The sequence below is a fragment of the Haliotis cracherodii genome, unplaced genomic scaffold (genome assembly GCF_022045235.1).
Source record: "Haliotis cracherodii isolate W230 unplaced genomic scaffold, xgHalCrac1.p SCAF_10, whole genome shotgun sequence".
Classification (NCBI taxonomy): Eukaryota; Metazoa; Mollusca; class Gastropoda; order Lepetellida; family Haliotidae; genus Haliotis; species Haliotis cracherodii.
Genome location: NW_027266265.1, coordinates 46,281,097 through 46,302,058, shown reverse-complemented (window position 1 = coordinate 46,302,058; position 20,962 = coordinate 46,281,097). Strand labels below are relative to the sequence as shown.

The following is a 20,962-nucleotide window of genomic DNA, read 5'->3' as shown; positions in this document are numbered from 1 at the left end:
TTATGCTGCCTCTTCTTCTCCTTCTTCCTCACCGAACTCGCCCTCTTCCTCGGCGGTGGCATCCTGGTACTGCTGGTACTCGGACACCAAGTCGTTCATGTTGGACTCGGCCTCAGTGAACTCCATCTCGTCCATGCCCTCGCCAGTATACCAATGGAGGAAAGCCTTTCTCCTGAACATGGCTGTGAACTGCTCGGAGATGCGCTTGAACAGCTCCTGGATGGCGGTGCTGTTGCCGATGAAGGTTGAAGACATCTTGAGACCACGTGGTGGGATGTCACAGACGGCGGTCTTGACGTTGTTGGGGATCCATTCAACGAAGTAGCTGCTGTTCTTGTTCTGGACGTTGAGCATCTGTTCATCAACCTCCTTCATGGACATGCGGCCACGGAACATGGCAGCCACTGTCAGGTAGCGACCGTGACGGGGATCACAGGCAGCCATCATGTTCTTGGCATCAAACATCTGCTGGGTGAGCTCGGGCACGGTGAGTGCACGGTACTGTTGGCTTCCTCTGGAGGTGAGGGGTGCGAAGCCGGGCATGAAGAAGTGAAGACGGGGGAAGGGCACCATGTTGACAGCCAATTTACGAAGATCGGCGTTCAGTTGACCAGGGAACCTCAGACAGGTGGTCACTCCGGACATGGTGGCTGACACAAGATGGTTGAGGTCACCGTAGGTGGGTGTGGTCAGCTTCAAGGTTCTGAAGCAAATGTCGTACAGAGCCTCATTGTCGATGCAGTATGTCTCGTCTGTGTTCTCAACCAACTGATGGACTGACAGGGTGGCGTTGTAGGGCTCGACGACTGTGTCGGACACCTTTGGTGATGGCACAACGGAGAAAGTGTTCATGATTCTGTCGGGGTACTCCTCCCTGATCTTACTGATGAGGAGTGTGCCCATGCCAGACCCAGTGCCACCACCTAGAGAGTGGGTCAGCTGGAAGCCTTGTAAACAGTCACAGCTCTCTGCCTCTTTGCGGACCACGTCCAGCACGGAGTCTACCAGCTCGGCACCTTCTGTGTAGTGACCCTTGGCCCAGTTGTTACCAGCACCGCTCTGACCGAAGACGAAGTTGTCTGGACGAAAGATCTGTCCGAAGGGACCAGATCGGACAGAATCCATGGTGCCTGGCTCCAGGTCGACCAGCACGGCACGGGGGACATACTTGCCTCCTGGAATGATAAAAGATACATTGTAAATATCTTTTCATTGTCGTTCGGACAAAATTAAAATTAATTAATTTGAGAAAATGTGATGAAAAATTAATTTTAAAATCAAAATAATTCTTCATAGTCGAAATTCGATTACGCAAGTTAAGTTGACTAATACACACATGTAATTTCCTTCACCTCTAATGAATATCTAAGCCATGAATTAATTTGAAATAAATTAATTTGCGAAAATGTGTTGAAAAATTACTTTTAAAGTCAAAATAATTCTTCATGGTCGAAATTCGATTACGCAAGTTAAGTTGACTAATACACACATGTAAGTAATATCCTTCACCTCTGATGAATATCTAAGCCATACACTTGGCACCCTGCATCTCACTGTGGGGATATGAGCCAATCATTGTAACTCTATATAGCAGAACACCGTTACAATAGGTGAACACGCACACATAAAATCTCTGACAAACTATCCTGATTATTGACTAGTAAGCACACATGAACAGGCAAGTATTGAACATGATGCGGTCCTTATGTAGAGCTTGTTGAAACTAAGCTCTCAAACAACAAAAGATTCACTAGACCATGTTGGAATACAAAAGTTTTAAGCACTGATAATAAGTAGCCCCCTAGTCAATACCACACATGCGTTTAATCACCTCTTTCACCACTGTGGCTGTTTCAGTGGCGTGACTAAGCTTACCCTGTTGTTAACTGAATGGTGTTGTACAAAGGACTACATTTAGTTAATGTAGGTTTGTTATAAAGTCTCTTGCTATTGTGACGGGATCGGGTGTGTTCTGGGGTGTCTTTGTCAATGTTATATTATGTACACGTTCTTCATTAGCTGAGTATTTTTGTTTGGTTGTTTCTTTTCCTTAAAGTGAAATTATTATAATTATTATTATTATTATTATTATTATTATTATTATTATTATTATTATTATTATCATTCGTTGCCGTCCGCAGCTCATCCATTCTGTCTCTATTTCTAAACATGAACATCATAAATAATATTGTATGATCTAGATTTTCATCGCCGGTTGAATTGTACAGATGAATAATCTACTATTTCCCTGTCCTCACCTGTAGCCTCGTTGTAGTAGACGTTGATTCTCTCCAACTGGAGGTCGGAGTCACCGTGGTAGGTGCCGGTGGGGTCGATGCCGTGCTCGTCGGAGATCACCTCCCAGAACTGAAAAGGGGGAGATATGCTCGTAAGATACACACGCAAGAAATCCATACAAGAAACGAATATTAGATAGCATAGTTGTGGTCGTCTTTACGCCTTGTTCATTGTTGATAATATGGTGATTTTAATAGAATTCATATTTCAAGCCTATCTTGGCAGGATGTTTTGGCTACATCCTGCGCGTATAGCAAAAACGTTCTGAAAAAGAAATTCCCCTGATTACCGTCCTGGCCTTACATGATGTAACTTTAACAGTATGTCAAGTATACGACAAGTGAGAAATAAAAGCATAAGCATAAGCATATTGTTTTGAATTGTTTTGTTTTTTAAAAATACACTAAAACAATAAGAGAAAGAAGTTCACCTTGGCGCCGATCTGGTTGCCGCACTGGCCAGCTTGGATGTGGACGATTTCCCTCATGGTTGTTGTTGGGTGGGGGTGAAATCTTGTGTAGGATGTTCTGAAGGTAGAAACCCAGTGCGTGCTTTCCAGAAAGAATACAGGGTTTATATATGTGCCCAGGCCCCAACTGTAGCTTGTTAGTAGCAACGGTAAGATAAACAACACACTATGATTGGCTTGTAGGTAGAGAATTACCTCGCTTGACTGACTCGTGGGGTATTACCTACATGACTTATTATGTACATGCACCAGCCTGATGAATTTGACACGGCGGCTGGGTCATAAACCTGCCCCGACGAATTGTCACGCTATTTACTTTACAAAAGCAGTTCATTTTAAGTTGATCCTTTTGTAGACCTGGCTCACTTTATATCTGATTTGACCAACGGCCAGAAGATATGACTGGATCAAAATAGTTTCAATATAATATTTAAAGGGAATCAAGCGGCATATTAGAAGTTTTAAAAACGGACATGAAAACAGTTTCTTTTCGTAATGTAAAATACCTCTACAACTATCAGTTTTGCAGTTAATCATTACCCTATTGACAAAGAGGCACTGTAAAAGTTTCATGAGTGAGTGAGTATGGTTTTACGCCGCTTTTAGCAATATTCCAGCAATATCACGGCGGAGTTTCACAATGGATAAACATAGAGTGGAAATGGATACCAGACAGGGAGCATTTGAATTTAACGCTCCTTATTGTATTGCCCTGATAAGGCAGCATTAGTACTTGGGTTGTTTTATTTTTGAAGTGTAAACTGCTCTGGACTTTATTAATATATAAAGTTCCATGTTGATATGCTTCAATAAATGTGGAATCCCACACCTGGACAAGGTACCACTCCACAAGCCTACGATCTTAACAAGGTAACCATGGCAACACTCCCTGGGGTAGGGTTTACCAAATAGATCCGAGCCCTCGCAGCAGAAACGATCAACGGCTGACGATGGAGTCTATGATAAGATATGTCACCCAGTATGATCGCTCTGTAATGTCGTATCGTGAAGACATGTAGCCAGTGAGCCGAGTGCCTTCTTGCCTGATCGTATTGTGTGTCTTGTCCTGTCACTGGGTATGCATTTCTTCTGATTGGAATAAACCATGCCTGCATACTACTGACATAGCTTCGTGAGCGTACTATGGCGGCTCCCCATGGCTTTCTTCACGATTAAAGTTATTTATTTTCAGGTAATAACTGGATTTGTAAACAAGCAAAACATGTTTATATTAATGCAGCTCCGGCAACAATAACTGTATTACAATCATGAATACATTTGGCATAATAACAGATGTAGATACACCATGTGATGTTATTGCGAAAACATTGGTTTGGTGTGTCAGTAATTTAAGTCATAAGGGGGCGGTGGGGTAGTTTAGTGGTCAAGGCATTCGCTCATCAAGCCGAAGACCCGGGTTTGATTCCGGATATGGGTACAATGTGCGAAGCCCATTTCTGGTGTCCCCCGCCGTGATACTGCTGGGATATTGCTAAAAGCGGCGTAAAATCATACTCAGTCAGTGAAATCATAAGAGATACAATATCCATTCAAGATATTTCTAGAGCTTGCAGTCAGGTTCATGATTTAATGTCATCAAGCTATTTCGAATATATGTAGGAAGGCTTAGAGAATCTCTACATGTAGGTATAGCAAACGAACAACATGGTTAAAATAATGTTCATCAGAGAACTTGATACAAGTGACACATCAAATAATGCCACATATAAGGTCAGAACTGAGGAAAAAATCTGCCAAACTGACGACGTGTCCATTCCTCTTTTGTACAGGATTCCAAAGCTCCAAAAATCATCCGTTCAAAGAGAGAGAGATTGCTGGGTCAAGCAAATGTACCATAATCCTCATTGCAATCAAGTGATTATTCACGGAATGTATTTGAATTATTACGGAATTATTACCATGTGGTTTCCCAAAAACTTAATGACTTTCTGTACATTTTGCAATCTCAGAAGAAGTTCTGAACTGTCAAAACAAACTTCATTCCTTGATCCATAGGACATTTTGTCACTAGAAGTGGTGACAATAGATATAGTTACATCTCTACCATCAGATGCCCACGACAACAGGTCAGAAATGAAATGTCCTCAGGAGCTTACTGAGAAACAATCAGTGAAATGCAGGACTTCACCATTGACAACATCTAGTGGATAGGAGATTAAGGCAATACGTAGGCATCCCCATGGACACCAACTGTACTCCTCCTCCTGCTGATCTGTTTCTGTATATATAATTTTGAATCGAATTTGCAAAATCAGAGGAAGGCAATTTTGCGAAGATATATAAATTAAGCTTCAGGTATGTGATGATCTGATATGGTGCAGTATATGGTCAAGTGGCCAATCTCTTCCACTGATTAACCATCCTGAACTAGACATAAAAGAGAACAGTCTTATCTGTTTCGTATTTAGATTTTGTATAAAGATTCAAAATGACAAACCTCTATCTGTATGACTTCAATTTTCCACCAGTCAACTTTTCTTTATATTCCAGCAGCGCCAGCCATTGGTGTCTACACTTCACAACTTTTGAGGTACAATCGAGCTTGCTATTTCTACGAAGATTTCAAAGAGGTTTGATCAAGTTACAACTTTCAAGAACTTAGTTTTGTTTTGTGACATCTTGATGACAAACTTATCGCATCTTTGACGAAATGTTGTCCCTCGCAATTCCTTATTTCAACTTGTACCATATGTTTCCATTGTGTTTTTTTTCAGGCGAACAGTTTTCTTGCTATTGCATGTGTTTGTGACTGAAGCCACCGTTGGGGCAGGATACGCTCCCCTTTGACGAATATCTGGTACCATCCCTATCTGATAGGCGCGGACACCGTAATTGAAGAAAGTTGAATATCTTTGACTTTTCACTTTCGTTGCCACCGGTAAATCAAGGCATGCTTATAAATTTCACGAACATCTGGACTCAACATTGAGTTTCAGTGATCTATTCATGAATTTATCATCCTTTTACCTTTTACGCTCAATGGAATCTGTTTCGACAGATATTTGTGAATAACCATTCTCTGGCGTTAACACTTTGAATTTCCTAATATTTCACCAATATTTATTTATACTTTAGTATTAAAAAAAGAAAATTAAAGCCGTGACGATCCGTGGTAGAATAGGTCTTCAGCAACCCATGCTTGTCGTAAGATGCGATAGCGGGATCAAGTGGTCCGTCTCACTGACTTGGTTGATACATGTCATCGTATCCCAATTGCGTGGATCGATGCTCGTGATGTCAGTCATTGGATTGTCTGGTCCAGCCCTCGATTATTTACAGACCGCCGTCATATAGTTGGAATATTGCTGAGTGCGACGTTAAACAACAAGCAAACAAAAAGTAACCCGTTTAAACATTGAATCATACCGATTTTCATTTAAGAGGCCGGTACAAAGAACTGTTTCTGCCCCAGTGGCACTACGACCACGAGGCTTATCAGTGTCAGTATCCGGATGCGGATGAGGCGACCAACATAAATCCAGTAATAAAATGTAAACATAAACACATGATTATTGTGTGGGGCTAGTATATACCAGAATGCTTAGACCCTGATGGTATCGGGAGGAGATCTAAATGCACCAAATCAGGGCAGATATTCGCTCACTCACTCACTCACTCATAAGCATCCCCTCTTTCAGTTAACTCAAATGATTGCCATCGAGCCCCGACGAAAGAAGTTTCTGCTGCTTCTGGGAGTTGCCATAGTAACAACTGCATACCTATCGTGGCCATACAGGTAAATATAGTGATATTGCTGGAATATTGCTAAAAGCGGCGTAAAACCATACTCACTCACTTTATGACAGCCTTGATTTCAACGTTAAGTCGTCCTTTTCTGTTCCACATTAAGTGGCTACATTAAACTATCATACAGTTTCGCATTAGTTCATATCCGTGTTTTAAACATTCCTTTCAGCAATTAGCGAAATTTAATAACACATTCGTTTCTTCTGATTACCGTCACAATATGTACAGTACAGTGTTTAAACGTTCTTAAAGGATAAAGTTAAATGTCTGTGCCATTAGGAGACTATTTCGTTTACTTGTTAGGGGAAGAAGAAAACAGAGTAAAGATGGATAACAAAAAAAATAAACCGTAGAACTCTCAACAACTTTTAAAGTTCATCGGTTATAAACCATGAGTGGGCTTCACGGCACCGGCGGCCCCACCACGGTTGTTGAAGCGTCCATAAAATGGTTCAGTGCAACCTTGGGAGGAAGACTTCTTGAGATCGTTACTGCAGATTATCGGATAATTCTCATATTTTCAGTGGCTACCACAGCACTGGCGACACCATCACGGCGTTGGAATGAACGACATTGGACTGGACCCGTGAAAATCCGGGTTAGAATAGGTCTTCAGCAACCCATGCTTGCCGTAAAAGGCGACTATGCTTGTCGTAAGAGGCAACTAACGGGATCGTGTGGTCAGGCTGGCTGATTTGGTTGATGCATATCATCGTATCCCAATTGTATGGATCGATGCTCATGATGTCAATCCCTGGATTGTCTGATCCAGACTCGATTTTTTACAGACCACATCGCTGAGTGTGGCGTTAAACAACAAACAAAGAAACAAACACTGGATTGACTAATGGACTGATGTACTGATGGACTGATGGACTGAGGAACTTTTCGCCAAACCAAATGACTAAGACGAGTTTCAAGAGATAACTGTTATAACTGATTCATACAAAGCCTGGCAAAAGAAAGCATACACTTACAATTATTCCATTTAGAATATGAATACAACTCTTACTGTTATTAAAAGTGTCTGATCTGGTATACATCATTTTCACATGTTTGTTTGATGTTAAACGCCGAACTAAGCACTGTTCGAGCTGTATGACGGCGGCCTCAACATAGTCGAGTCTGGACCAGACAATCCAGTGATATAACATTGTAAGTAACGCCGACAGGGTAAGATGACACGCAATCCAGCAAGGCATCGAGTCTGACCACCCAATATTAAACAGAATACCCAGGGGATTGTTGGGAATAAATTAGATCACACTTTAGTTTCAATTTACCATAATATTAAATACATTTCTTCCTTTTACGCAAACACACCACCCCTCTCCCGAATATTAAGTGGTCTGTATCTTTAAATGGAGAAACACAGCATCTTGAGCGACACCGTACTTAGTCCACAGTTAAAGGGGTGGCAGAATATATACATCGGATTTCAATCGAAATTTAGGTGAATTAATCAGTTTATTGCCCGCAGTACTCTGAAAAATACAAAATGAGTGAGTGAGTTGGGTTTAACGCCGCTTTTAACAGTATTACAGTTATATCGTCGCGTGTCAGCTTAATGTGGGAGGAAAGCCCGAAGTGATGCAGGTCTCAGACGTTTACCACTTCGGTGAAACCCACGAGCACGGGTATGGTGCTGACAAACCTAGAAACATAATCGGGACGAACCGGGATTCGAACCCACAATCATAGGTTCCTGGCGTGCCCAAGGGACCGTCACGCATCTCTGCACAGTGAATCGCGGCGCCTTAGACGACCGGGCCACCCGTGTCCCCAAGTACAAAATGAATAACATTGTTGAATTCTATCAATTTTTATTTTTTAAGGATAAAATACTATTTAAATTACATATATGTGTTTATTTCCCACATATATAGCCTAAAAACACTTTGAGCATTATGTTAACCAGGAAATCATGAGGGTGTGTCTCTTCATTTTCAAATGCAACTGTCATGTCCCAGATGTCGAGATACAGCACCCGGTCATAAAGATTTACAAACTCCCTTTTAAGGATGTTTTCATAAGCAGGTCCCCACATACCCCCAAGGGGTGTTATTGGTTTGGGTACGGAAAATTTATGCGGACCTTTGATGGCAATTTTGACATCAGGAGATCGTTTAAGTAGGTTTTCTATGGCAAGTCTAGTTCTGTGGACACGATCCCTGTAGATGTGGATTGGGACGAAATGGAAATGAGCATACAGATTAATAAGTATTATATCTGTTGATCCAGGAGGTATGGCGTCTAAGTGAGCAAACACTGGCAGAGTGATTGTTCTGTTACCTTTGTAAAACCACATTGGCAACCCATGAGGGAGCAGATGTACTGTATAGTTATATTTGCTGTGGTGTGCCTCACACACCGTTGGACCTTGGTAAAAGTTTCTTTTCTTGGTTCTTTTACCCTCAGGTGGACCTCTTGTGATAGTGAAACCCAGCATCGAATAAAGACCCCCAAACATTTGTCTTACGGTCGAGTCGCCAAACAAGCTAAGAGTTCTGTTGGTCAGGCATTGATTGTACGTGTCAACAGGGACGCTGTTCCAACACGATAGGGGGCGCCACGTGTTGTTGTAGGAGTAGCCGACAGGTGGCGTTGCCAACCAAGTATCCCGGAAGGTCTTCCGACCACAAGGGATGGAGGGAGACACTGTGAGTTCTTTCTCTGTAAACAAACAACGAAAGTACTTTTGACCAAAGAAACATTTTAAAAATGAATGTATGTAGAATATAGAATATTGAAATAATAATAATTTTTTTATTTGAAAGAGATATGATTAGCTTGTCATTTAACAGAAACAAAATAGAAACTTTTAAACTTTTCATAACTTGGCTTGTTTCAGAAAGCGTGCATAGCATAGTTTACATTAAACGTTAACGCCAGTGAATAATTGATTACAGAGATTCCATTGGGCTAGCAATCTTGGAATAAACACTTCTTAAGTATTAATATTATTACTTAAGATTAGATTATTATTTGTAGATAATTCACTTATCATCCATAATAAATTTTAAAGCGACAAAACCCTTTCCATATTCATAAGAAATCTCCGTCCAAAACAGAGTCGATTGTACGATTCCAACCATATCGTGAGCATGTGTTTATGAATCACTATCAAATAGTCTTGATACCAGGTGTTCACGAAAAGATGAGCGGTGACACCAGTCACAAACACATGCAAAGTCAAGTCAATTGTTCACCTGAAAAAATAGAACGGCCAACGTGGCACTAGCGACACCACCACGGTGAGGAAAAGGACGACACAGGACTTGACCAGTGGACTGATGGACTATTCAACAAACTAAACGATTAAGACGAGTCTCCGGTGATAATTGTTAGAACTGATATATGTACACTCTTCAAAAAAAAAGAAACGCATAGTTAAAAAATAAGGATATTTATGAAGCGGATGTAAAAGTATCTACACAGAACATGCGTGAACACAATCAAATGAAATAAGACACTGTGATCGACAAAAGCATTGTCGTCATTGTCAGCATTAATTCTGTTCATTCATTGCACATGTGTAGCCACAAGGGGGCGTCATGGTCAGTACCTGGAAGGAGGTGAGGACGCAGAATTTGGTCTATGTATCGGTTTGCTGTAAGATTGCCCTGGACAACCATTAACTGTGATCTACCCGTGTAGGATATGGCTCCCCACACCATGACACTCCTCCACCAAATCGGTCCACCTGTCGAACGCAGTTCGGCGCAAAACGTTCATGTCGACGTCGGTATACACGCTGTCTTCCATCCCGTCGTTGACGATGAAAACGTGACTCAACGCTGAACCAAACGCGTCGCCAGTTCCTGAGATCCCATGCCTGTACTCTGTTGCACCACGGGACACGTCGTTGACGGCGTAGACGTCGCAAGACAGGTCCAACTTTTGGTCGTCTCGCTCGAATTCCCACTTCCCTCAGACGATTTCTGATGGTTTGGTCGGAAATTCTTCGCATACCAGGCACTTGTCCTGCAGTGTCCGTTGCTGTAGCAAATCGATTCCGAGGTGATGTAACCGGATGTACCGATCCTGAAGAGGGGTGGTCACTCTTGGTCTTCCACTTCTGAGATGATCTTGAGTCGAATTAGTGCGGGTATATCGATCCCATAGTCGAGATATGGTGCTTTGGTGAACGTTAAAGTGTCTTGCAACGGCAGACTGGGATTCCCCTGCTTCCAAACGTCCAATGGCGATATTTCGGTCAGCTGCAGTTAATCTTGGCATTTTTCGATCTCCGTTCACGTCAGAAAATTTATGAACTGATGAATTTTGTACGGTCTTTTATAGTCAGTGTCTCTTGTTTCCAACACTTTGCACGTGCATTATGCTGAAAACTTTTTCTGAAAGCAATTTCCTTGCATCCTTTGCATTTTTGCTGATAAACGTATACAAAAAAACCCATTTTAAGATGTGTTTGCACGCAATGTATAACAAACACGACATGATTGACGGGAATCAAACATAAGAATTGTCTTTATGACGATTGCTGGGGAAAAAAATCGAATTGGAATTCTCAAAACACCTATGCGTTTCTTTTTTTGAAGAGTGTCTTTTACATACTAGTTTTGTGGAATAATAAATGTACACATACCGTGTCTGTTGGACGATATATGTATTGTGGTAGAGTCCAACAGGTACTCTGTAGAAGTCCATCTGAAACACATTGAGCTGTTATGTTCACCAATCAGATAAGGTTAGATCGGGTTTAACGTTACGTTTAAGAGTACTGCGCTCGTTTAGCGGCATGTGTGTGTGCGTGGGGGCGTGTGTTTGTGTGTGTAAGTGTGTGCGTGCGTGTGTTTGTGTGTATATGTGTGCGTGGGGGCGTGTGTTTTTTGTGTGTATGTGTGTAAGTGTGTGCGTGGGGACGTGGGGACGTGTGTGTAAGTGTGTGCGTGCGTGTGTTTGTGTGTGTATGTGTGTAAGTGTGTGCGTGGGGGCGTGTGTTTGTGTGTGCGTGGGTGTGTTTGTGTGTGTATGTGCGTGCGTGTGTTTGTGTGTGTGCGTGGGGGCGTGTGTGTATGTATGTACGTGTTTGTTTGTGTGCGTGTCTGGTCTTGTAGTGCCGCAATTTAACATGGATACCCCACTCAGAAACATTATTATGGAGATCCGTGCCGACCTGTCCTTGTTTCATCGCGTTAATGCAAAGCAGCAGGCAGGGTAAGAACAAGTAACATATTTTAACGACTTTTGGTACAAACACGGTTAAGGGGTTCGAACCAATGACCTTCCGCTCTCTGGGGATCAACAACCACGTTGCGTGCAATCCACGTTGAACCAGTAATTGGGTGGTTGGATTCCGCTGGCTACCACTGCACATTTAAGCCTTAGTGGCAATCTGTCAGTTACGAAACCATCTATAGCCATAATTAAGTGGACTGACATTTAGTACTTGAATACATATATGTATAAAGTTATATAAAAATAAATCTATGAAGGAACTCTCAAGGATTAAGGGACCATCAAGTCATCTGAAAAGGGGATGACTATGGGCTGCTGGAGCTTGTGAATGCTATATATCAACTATTTACTCTGAGAATACTTACACTTCAAACCATCTCGTGTCATGCCCAAAGGTCATATAGGTGTTAGGTGAATCGGTTTCAGTCCAGTCATGACACTTAATCCCCTTTGTGTTTGGTTTCTCACAGTAGAATGGGACGCCAAAATAGTCGGCAGTCAGATTACAAAAGGGGCGTTTTTTCACATATCTCATATCCATATATCCACTTGTGGTTTCAGTTGCAGTATTTGATTTGAATGTACAGGCAATGTTTTTCCCAAAATATCCATTCTGGAATGAACGATATATGTGCGCCATTCGTTCTCTGGATGAAATCATAGCTGCCCGAATTATGGCTCTTCCTGTCCACAAGGTGCGCAAAACTCCAGTATACGTTCCATTCCCGTGGTCGATAACAGTTCCGGCGGAAGCAGCGCCATGTTGGGGATCTTTCATCCACACGACTAACATATCACCACCACGTGTTTTTGGTCTCTTGTAGTGGTCGAATAGAACAATGTTTACTTTGACCGTTTCATCAAGCTCATAAGTATTTTTTACACCGATCAACGATAAACGTGACATAGATCCTGAAGCATGCTGACTCGTTTCTTCATTCAACACACTGAAACCAAAGCAACACGGAGTTTTATTATTGTTACTAACCAACAATTTTACCGACCCAAAATTGCACACACATATGAATAGCACATTTCTGAGAAGAGACCAACCCCTCCCCCCACCCCCCAAAACAACAAAAACAACAACAAAAAGCCAGCACCTGCACCCACGAACACACGATCCACACCGGCGCCCGCGCCCGCGCCCACAAGCACACCTTAGAACAGCCACATCCACAAGCACACCGTCCACACCCGCACCCACATCGACAAGCACACCATTCACACCTGCACTCGCACCGACAATCGCACCAATAAACAGACCATCCACACCCGCACACCATACACACCCGCACCATTCTCACCGCACCGACATCCGCACCCACAAGCACACCAATCCCACCCGCACAGCATCCACACCCGCACCTAACTCACAACCACACCCGCACCCACAACCACACACACCCACAACCACATCATCCACACCCGCACCCACAACCACACACACCCGCACACGCACACCATCCACACCCGCAGCTAACTTACGACCACACCCGCACCCACAACCACACACACCAACAACCACATCATCCACACCCGCACCCACAACCACACACACCCACACCCGCATCCACACCATTCACATCCGCACCTAACCCACAAGCACACCATCCACACCCACACCCACAAGCACACCATCCACACCCACAACTGCACCTGCACCCACAACTACGCAATCCACACCCGCACCTAACTCACAAGCACACCATCTACACCCGCACCCACAAGCACACCATCCACACCCACAACTACGCAATCCACACCCGCATGTAACTCACAAGCACACCATCCACACCCACAACTGCACCTGCACCCACAACTACGCAATCCACACCCGCACCTAACCCACAAGCACACCATCCACACCTGCACCAACACCCGCACCCACAAGCACACCATCCACACCTGCACCAATACCCGCACCCTCAAGCACACCATCCACACCCGCACCTAACCCACAAGCACACCATCCACACCTGCACCATCACCCGCACCCTCAAGCACACCATCCACACCCGCACCTAACCCACAAGCACACCATCCACACCTGCACCAACACCCGCACCCTCAAGCACACCCGCACCTAACCCACAAGCACACCCGCACCTGCACCAACACCCGCACCCACAAGCACACCATCAACACCCGCGCCCACACCCACAACCGCACCTGCACCCACAACCACGCAATCCACACCCGCACCCCAACCCTCTGAATCAGAGGAACATATCCCCTTATGAGTACCAGATATGTTCCAAATATCTTGTTTATTTCGAATAATTTTCAGAAGGATGTTTGTAAGGACCTAAAAATGTATATCTATACTGAACAAAAGTTCCTGTGACATTAAATAAGATTTAATGCAAAGTTATGTTTTTTACCAAATCTGAAACAATTTCGGTTTGCAACAGATTAAAGACTCATGTAAGTGTTGATATGGTTTAATTTGCCATACTGACTTCAGAAAATGCGTGATTTCATAAAAAAAACATGAACATGCCAAAATGTCAATTTACAAATCAATAACGTATGTGTCCACCACTGGTTGCGATGCAAGCAACACATCTTCGTCTCATGGAATGGACCAGGCGTCGCACAAAGTCCTGTGGAATATCTGTCCATATCTCCTGGGGCATGTTTCGAAGTTCCTGGAGTGTCTGTGGAACACGTGGCTGACGTCGATCCATCTCATCCAACATGTGCTCGATTGGTGAGAGATCAGGGGAGCGAGCCGGCCAGGGGATGACATTCCTGAACAAGTCGAGCAATATGAGGCCGGGCGTTGTCATGTTGAAAGGTAATGCCTGGGCCATGACGACACAAAAACGGTAGGACAACAGGGCCGATGATCTCGTCGCGGTAGCGCTGTCCATTGAGATTTCCCTCTACCACTATCAAACGGGTCCTCTGTCTTGCTGTAACCCCACCCCATACCATAACGCTGCCGCCCCCAACCGATCTTCTTCAATGACACAATGATTGACGTAACGTTCACCTCGACGTCGGTACACTCGAATCCGCCCATCGCTATGGCTGAGGTGAACACGAGAGGTGAGAACCCCACCCACTGCATGGCCGTCCAGCGTAGGCGCTGTCTGTACCACTGTAGACATGCTTGACGATGGTTTCCTTTCAAAATTGGACGTCTGGCGGGTCTTCTGGCGACAATCACTGCACATCTGAGGCGACGACGTACGGTTTGTGAAGATATTCGTCGAAGGCCAGGGATGTTTCTTGCAGTCACTGTTGCTGGCTGGAATCGATTTCGTAGGTGTGTTGTTCGAATCCAGTTGTCTTGTTGATTATTGGTTACGCGTGGCCTGCCACTCAGAGGATGGTCTCTGACTGCATTCGTCTGTTGCCAACGTTGCCATAAACCCTAAATGGTGTTTCTGTGGACGTTACATTGTCTTGCAACATCACGTTGACTCGATTCTGCTTCAAGCGTACCAATGGCTCGCAGACGCTCATTTTTGGACAGGCGTGGCATTTCGTAATGTTTAATAACTGCGTCTTTTTTTTGTTTTTCTGAGTGGTTGTCATCACGATGCTAAACAATGCATATGGAATCCCGTTAACGCACATGTTTTTATACCCATTCTTGGGTAGTGAAATGCATGGAGCTTGCATAAAAGTCAACTTTTGCATGGAATGCATGCTTTTCTGTAGCAGTTGCGTTTTTGTGACTTGATTCCATACATGTACTACAATATATTACGAGAAGGAAACTGAAATTTATTCTAAACTAAAGTTTTAAAGTAACTTCTGCAATGAAAACTTTAAAGATCATAAAAATATTATCTGTTATTACCTACTTCATCATTGTATATAAATAGTTTTGTGTGGACACTCAATATACTTTCAACTGACTCCAGTTCTTGTATGTCACTGGGATATATGCATTGTTTCGTCACATGGAGAAAAACAGAAAGATGAATCAGGAAATTTGTATCTTGACAGTGTGAATCAGGGAATATGTATCTTGCCAGAGTGAATCACGAAATTTGTATTGTGACAGAGTGAATCAGGCAACAAGTATCGTGACAGTGAATCAGGAAATATGTATCTTGACAGTGTGAATCAGGAAATATGTATCTTGACAGGGTGAATCAGGCAACAAGTATCGTGACAGTGAATCAGGAAATATGTATCTTGACAGGGTGAATCAGGCAACAAGTATCGTGACAGAGTGAATCAAGCAACAAGTATCGTGACAGAGTGAATCAGGCAACAAGTATCGAGACAGAGTGAATCAGGCAACAAGTATCGAGACAGAGTGAATCAGGCAACAAGTATCGTGACAGAGTGAATCAGGCAACAAGTATCGTGACAGAGTGAATCAGTCAAGAAGTATCGTGACAGAGTGAATCAGTCAAGAAGTATCATGACAGAGTGAATCAGGCAAGAAGTATCGTGACAGAGTGAATCAGGCAACAAGTATCGTGACAGAGTGAATAAGGGAAATGATGGAAATGTTGCCTTCTTGAATCAGGCAACAAGTATCGTGACAGAGTGAATCAGGCAACAAGTATCGTGACAGAGTGAATAAGGGAAATGATGGAAATGTTGCCTTCTTTATCAAATATTCTAAAATTAGACATTGGCTGTAACAGTAACAACTCAATACATATATACTATATTTACCTGTATGGCCACGATAGGTATGCAGTTGTTACTATGGCAACTCCCAGAAGCAGAAGAAACTTCTTTCGTCGGGGCTCGATGGCAATCATTTGAGTTAACTGAAAGAGGGGATGCTTATGAGTGAGTGAGTGAGTGAGTGAGTGAGTGAGTGAGTATGGTCTTACGCCGCTTTTAGCAATATTCCAGCAATATTACGGCGGGGGACACCAGAAATGGGCTTCACACAATGTACCCATGTCGGGAATCGAACCCAGGTCTTCGACATGACAAGCGAACACTTTAACCACTAGGCTACCCAACCGCCCCTTTTAAACAAAGGGTTATATAGTGCGCCGTATAAGCTTAAGTAAGTATCCCTGTATAGAATGTTATATCTAATCGTATATATTTAGATTTTGAGTATTATCTAGTTAATTGTGATATAGAAGGATATCTACTCAGTTGAGTTGATTCAATTCATTTGGTATTCAAGATCATAGAAGGAGGAACATGATACTGTTGATCCTGAAGTTTTGTGTAAAGACTGTGAAACAACAGAGGGTGAATCGCATATTATTAGTTCATGTTCCTTCTGTCAGGCGAGATTGAAATATTAACTGATGCTCAAGTACATTCTACTTGAATGTCTCATGATATATCTTTATGTACATTACGAAATAATTACAGTATGTGAATTTTGTAAAGTTTTTACAAGGAATGTTTGAGATAGAAAGGGTACGTCAAATAGTAATGTCATTATGTATTCTGGATTGTAATATGCGTATGTCCTTTGGGTCTGCTGGCCTTTTGCAACAATAACATTTTTGATGACATGTACAAATCTTTAGTGCGATTTATGCTGTTTTGTAAATTGGGAGGGATGCCCGCCACAAAAAATACATTGTTGCAAGGTGTTTTCTTTTTAAAACATTCAGGCTCATAGTTTAAAATTAAAAAAAATATCTGGGTTTGGTTTTTCGATACAAAATCCCAGTACACCCCTGTCACCATCCACCCTCATCCCCCGTTTCCATGGAAACATTCCTACGATCTTTGACCTACTTCAATGTCCCTGTTGACACAAAGGGCAGGTTCTGCCTCGTCTTTCTTTATCGAGAGGCCCGTAATGAATCCAGGGTTTTGTCGCTTTTTCAAATGATGGCCATAGCCTTGTGGGTAAGCTACTCCAATGTGGAACGTGATAGTAGGGGAGGCACGCATATATGCTAGTCAAATAAAGCAAGACAAACTCACGCTTATTTTCAGGGAGTGTTCGGGACCTGTAGCCCGCGCTACACTGCAAACAGGGAGTCGAACCTGCCGGAGACGGAGGTTTAATAATCAACAAGCATACACACAACACGATATGTAATCTCTAACGTTTGTCTTTGTCGAATTATCATAAAACGACCCGTACGTTTGACAGGCAAAATCAGCTTTAAGATGAACAAACAATTGGGTAGCATTTACGAGAATATTAAGGTGTGCGTGCGAAACAATAATGAGATTTCAGAAACATTTATTAGTCAGTTAGGAGTAAGACAAGGATGCATCTTAAGCCCATTTCTCTTTACTTTTTTTCATAAATGAACTGGCTGTACAAATAAATACCAACTGTAATTATGGTGTTCAGCTCCATCCAGATATTACACAGATATTTTTACTTTTATTTGCAGATGATATTGCTCTCTTTTCATCAACAATCAAAGGACTGCAGTGTCAAATTAATGAACTTGAAAGTTACTGCAATAAATGGAAGCTAACAGTTAACATGAGTAAAACAAAAGTTTTGGTATTTAAGAATGGAGGTCATTCGGCAAGTAAAGAATATTGGTCCTTTAAAGGACAAAAAATAGAAACTACAGGATTTTATAAATATCTTGGTGTTTACTTCAGTAGAAACTTGTCATGGCATAAACATTTGTATCAAGCTGCTTTACAAGCAAGAAAGGTTTTTGTAAGTATCCATAAGAGTTTGAAAGTTTTAGAAACAATTTCTCATCAAAATATTTGATATAAAGATACTCCCCATTTTGTTGTATGGGGCAGAAGTCTGGGGTTTACAGCACTTTGATGCCATAGAAAAGATTCATTTATATGTTTGCAAAAAGTATTTAGGTGTTAAAATAAACACTTCTAGCTTGGTGGTGTATGGAGAATGTGGAAGATTCCCTCTCTGTGTATATTCAAATATAAAAGTTATTAAGTACTGGCTGAGACTTATTGACATGCCCTCATATAGATTGCCAAAAAAGTGTTATAATATGATGATAGTTTATGATAATAATGGGAAAAGAAACAGGTGTTAGGGAATTACTTTTCAGTTGTGGCTTCAGTGATATTTGGCAAAACCAAAATGTGTATTCCAAATCAATGTTTATTTTTTCATTAACCCAGAGATTAAAGGATATTTATTTACAATCTTGGACTGCATCATTGACTCTAACAAACAAGTGCTTTTATTACAAAATGTTTAAATCAGAAATAATTATGGAAGATTATTTATCAAAAGTTAATGTTATAAAATTTCGAACGGCTCTTTCACGTTTCAGATGTTCTTCTCACGACCTTTTAATAGAAACAGGGCGCTATGTAAATATTCCTCGTGAAGAAAGAATCTGTAATCTATGTAGTTTAAACTCAGTAGAAGATTAAGTTCATTTCTTACTTGTATGTCCAGTGTATTTACACCTTAGAGAAAAATACCTGCAAGCTTATTATTACAGGTACCCTAATATTATTAAATTTGTTACACTGCTGTCAAACACAAAAAGAAGTATCTTACAAAATGTTTCCATGTACATATATCCTGCCTCTTTATACCGACAGAACCTTATGAAAGAATAATCTTAGCTGCTTGGTATTAGGAAACCATTGTGTATATACATTAAGTACATATTTATAGATATTTGCCATCTGAATAAACTACAAACAAAAGAGTTAGAAATGGTATTAAACTACTAGGCTGTCATATGATATTGTGGGACGTGATATTACAAATAGTTTAGTATAGTTATATGTATATGAAATGATATAATGTGACATGACATGATGTGATATGATATGATAAGTGTTGTGGTGTGATATGATACATGAGGGGATATGATGCAATATGTTATGTGTATTATAGAAATTGTGTAAATACTGTTTTTTAGTGTACATATTATATGGCTTGCGGTCTTCCAGTGTTGAATAAATATCGATTGATATGAAATAAATTGGCATGGAATGACATGGCATTACATGGTATGATATGATAAGATATGATGGGACAAGCTATGAAATTGCTAATGTGTTGTGTGATATGACGTGTTGAAATGTGATATAATATAGGTGTGATATATGGTACGATGGTATGTATGGTATGTTATGATATGATAATGGTATATGAAATACTACTATATAGTATGATCTTATAATAATGATACAATATGATATGATGTTATAGAATATGGTGTATGATATAACAAGTTGTGATATGGCAAAATAGAAATTATGAAATTACAGGGTATGGCATTGTACTGTATGTGTGAAATTATGCGACTGCGTTGAGATGCGAGGTGAAATGACGTGAGGTGATTTGGTGAGATATGTACATAAAAGACATAAAATTGTATATTCTTCAAATTGTACTATAGGCCTGTGGCCTCTTCAGTATGTGAAATAAAGATTGATTGACAGGCAAAATGCTGACCACGGTAATTTCATACTGATCTCGTTTCACCTAACGACGGGCCGTTATACTCACGTTGATATATTATACAAATAATTACTTTTGACGAGGTCAATATGCGAAGGACCAGAGGGTCTACAATGAAATGTTTCGTCACGTGGTGCGAATTAACCAATGGAACTGCAAACTTGGCATACTAACGTCAATAAACATGGCGCCTGACTGTCTCAGTAGGGCTATGTCGAATAAATCGAAATAGCTTACGATAAGGAAACTCACGACAGAATGTTGATGGAAGAGGAATCACACTCACACGCACATATACACATACACTTACACACGCACGCTCACACACAGACACAGACAAGTCAATTAACCCATACTTGTATATGGGTGGATACAGCTTTTTGTTAAAGAGGGGGTGCACAATTAAGATCTTTTTATTGTCTTTGGTGGTAAATTATACAGAAATAAAGATTTTTTTCGAAATAAAGATCCCCCCCCCCCCCTCTGTATCCGCCCATGTTGTAGCCAGGGCTATACACAGTGGTAAAACGTGTATGCACATGCATGTATTCACTTCTAATTAGGTCACAAATATGTATATTACACTCTTGCCTGGTTAATTAATTATCCATGGGCGGATACATGGGCGCCCCCCCCCCCCCCCCCCCCCCCCTTTTTATTTCGAAAAAAAATATTTATTTCTTTATAAATTACCACCAAAGACAATAAATAGATCTTAATGTGTGCACACACACACACCCTTTTCACACCCTGTATCCGCCCATGTTATCTATGACTCCCACCCTGTGGCGACCATAACTAAACTCTGACTTATACGGCCCTAGTTATACCCTAGCAATATGATTGTCTCATAAAGAAGTAACGCACGGTACCTGTTTCCAGGAGAATATTCCAACGATCAT

The 20,962-nt window shown here is 41.6% G+C and overlaps 2 protein-coding genes and 1 pseudogene across 2 annotated transcripts; 1 reads left to right on the top strand and 2 right to left on the bottom strand.

Annotated features, from left to right (window-relative positions):
- Nucleotides 1-2,786, bottom strand: LOC139454446 (tubulin beta-4B chain-like). The gene is made up of 3 exons (XM_071236149.1): nt 2,729-2,786; nt 2,259-2,367; nt 1-1,175 (listed from the first exon to the last, which is right to left on the bottom strand). The coding sequence occupies exons 1-3, from the start codon at nt 2,783-2,785 to the stop codon at nt 1-3; spliced, it is 1,341 nt and encodes a 446-aa protein (XP_071092250.1). The 5' UTR covers nt 2,786.
- A 5,616-nt stretch (nt 2,787-8,402) lies between these two features.
- On the bottom strand, nt 8,403-20,962 carry LOC139451566 (NXPE family member 3-like). Its single transcript, XM_071232966.1, has 5 exons — nt 20,933-20,962; nt 16,382-16,479; nt 12,100-12,681; nt 11,142-11,203; nt 8,403-9,208 (listed from the first exon to the last, which is right to left on the bottom strand). The coding sequence occupies exons 1-5, from the start codon at nt 20,960-20,962 to the stop codon at nt 8,403-8,405; spliced, it is 1,578 nt and encodes a 525-aa protein (XP_071089067.1).
- On the top strand, nt 17,804-19,207 carry LOC139451550 (uncharacterized; annotated as a pseudogene).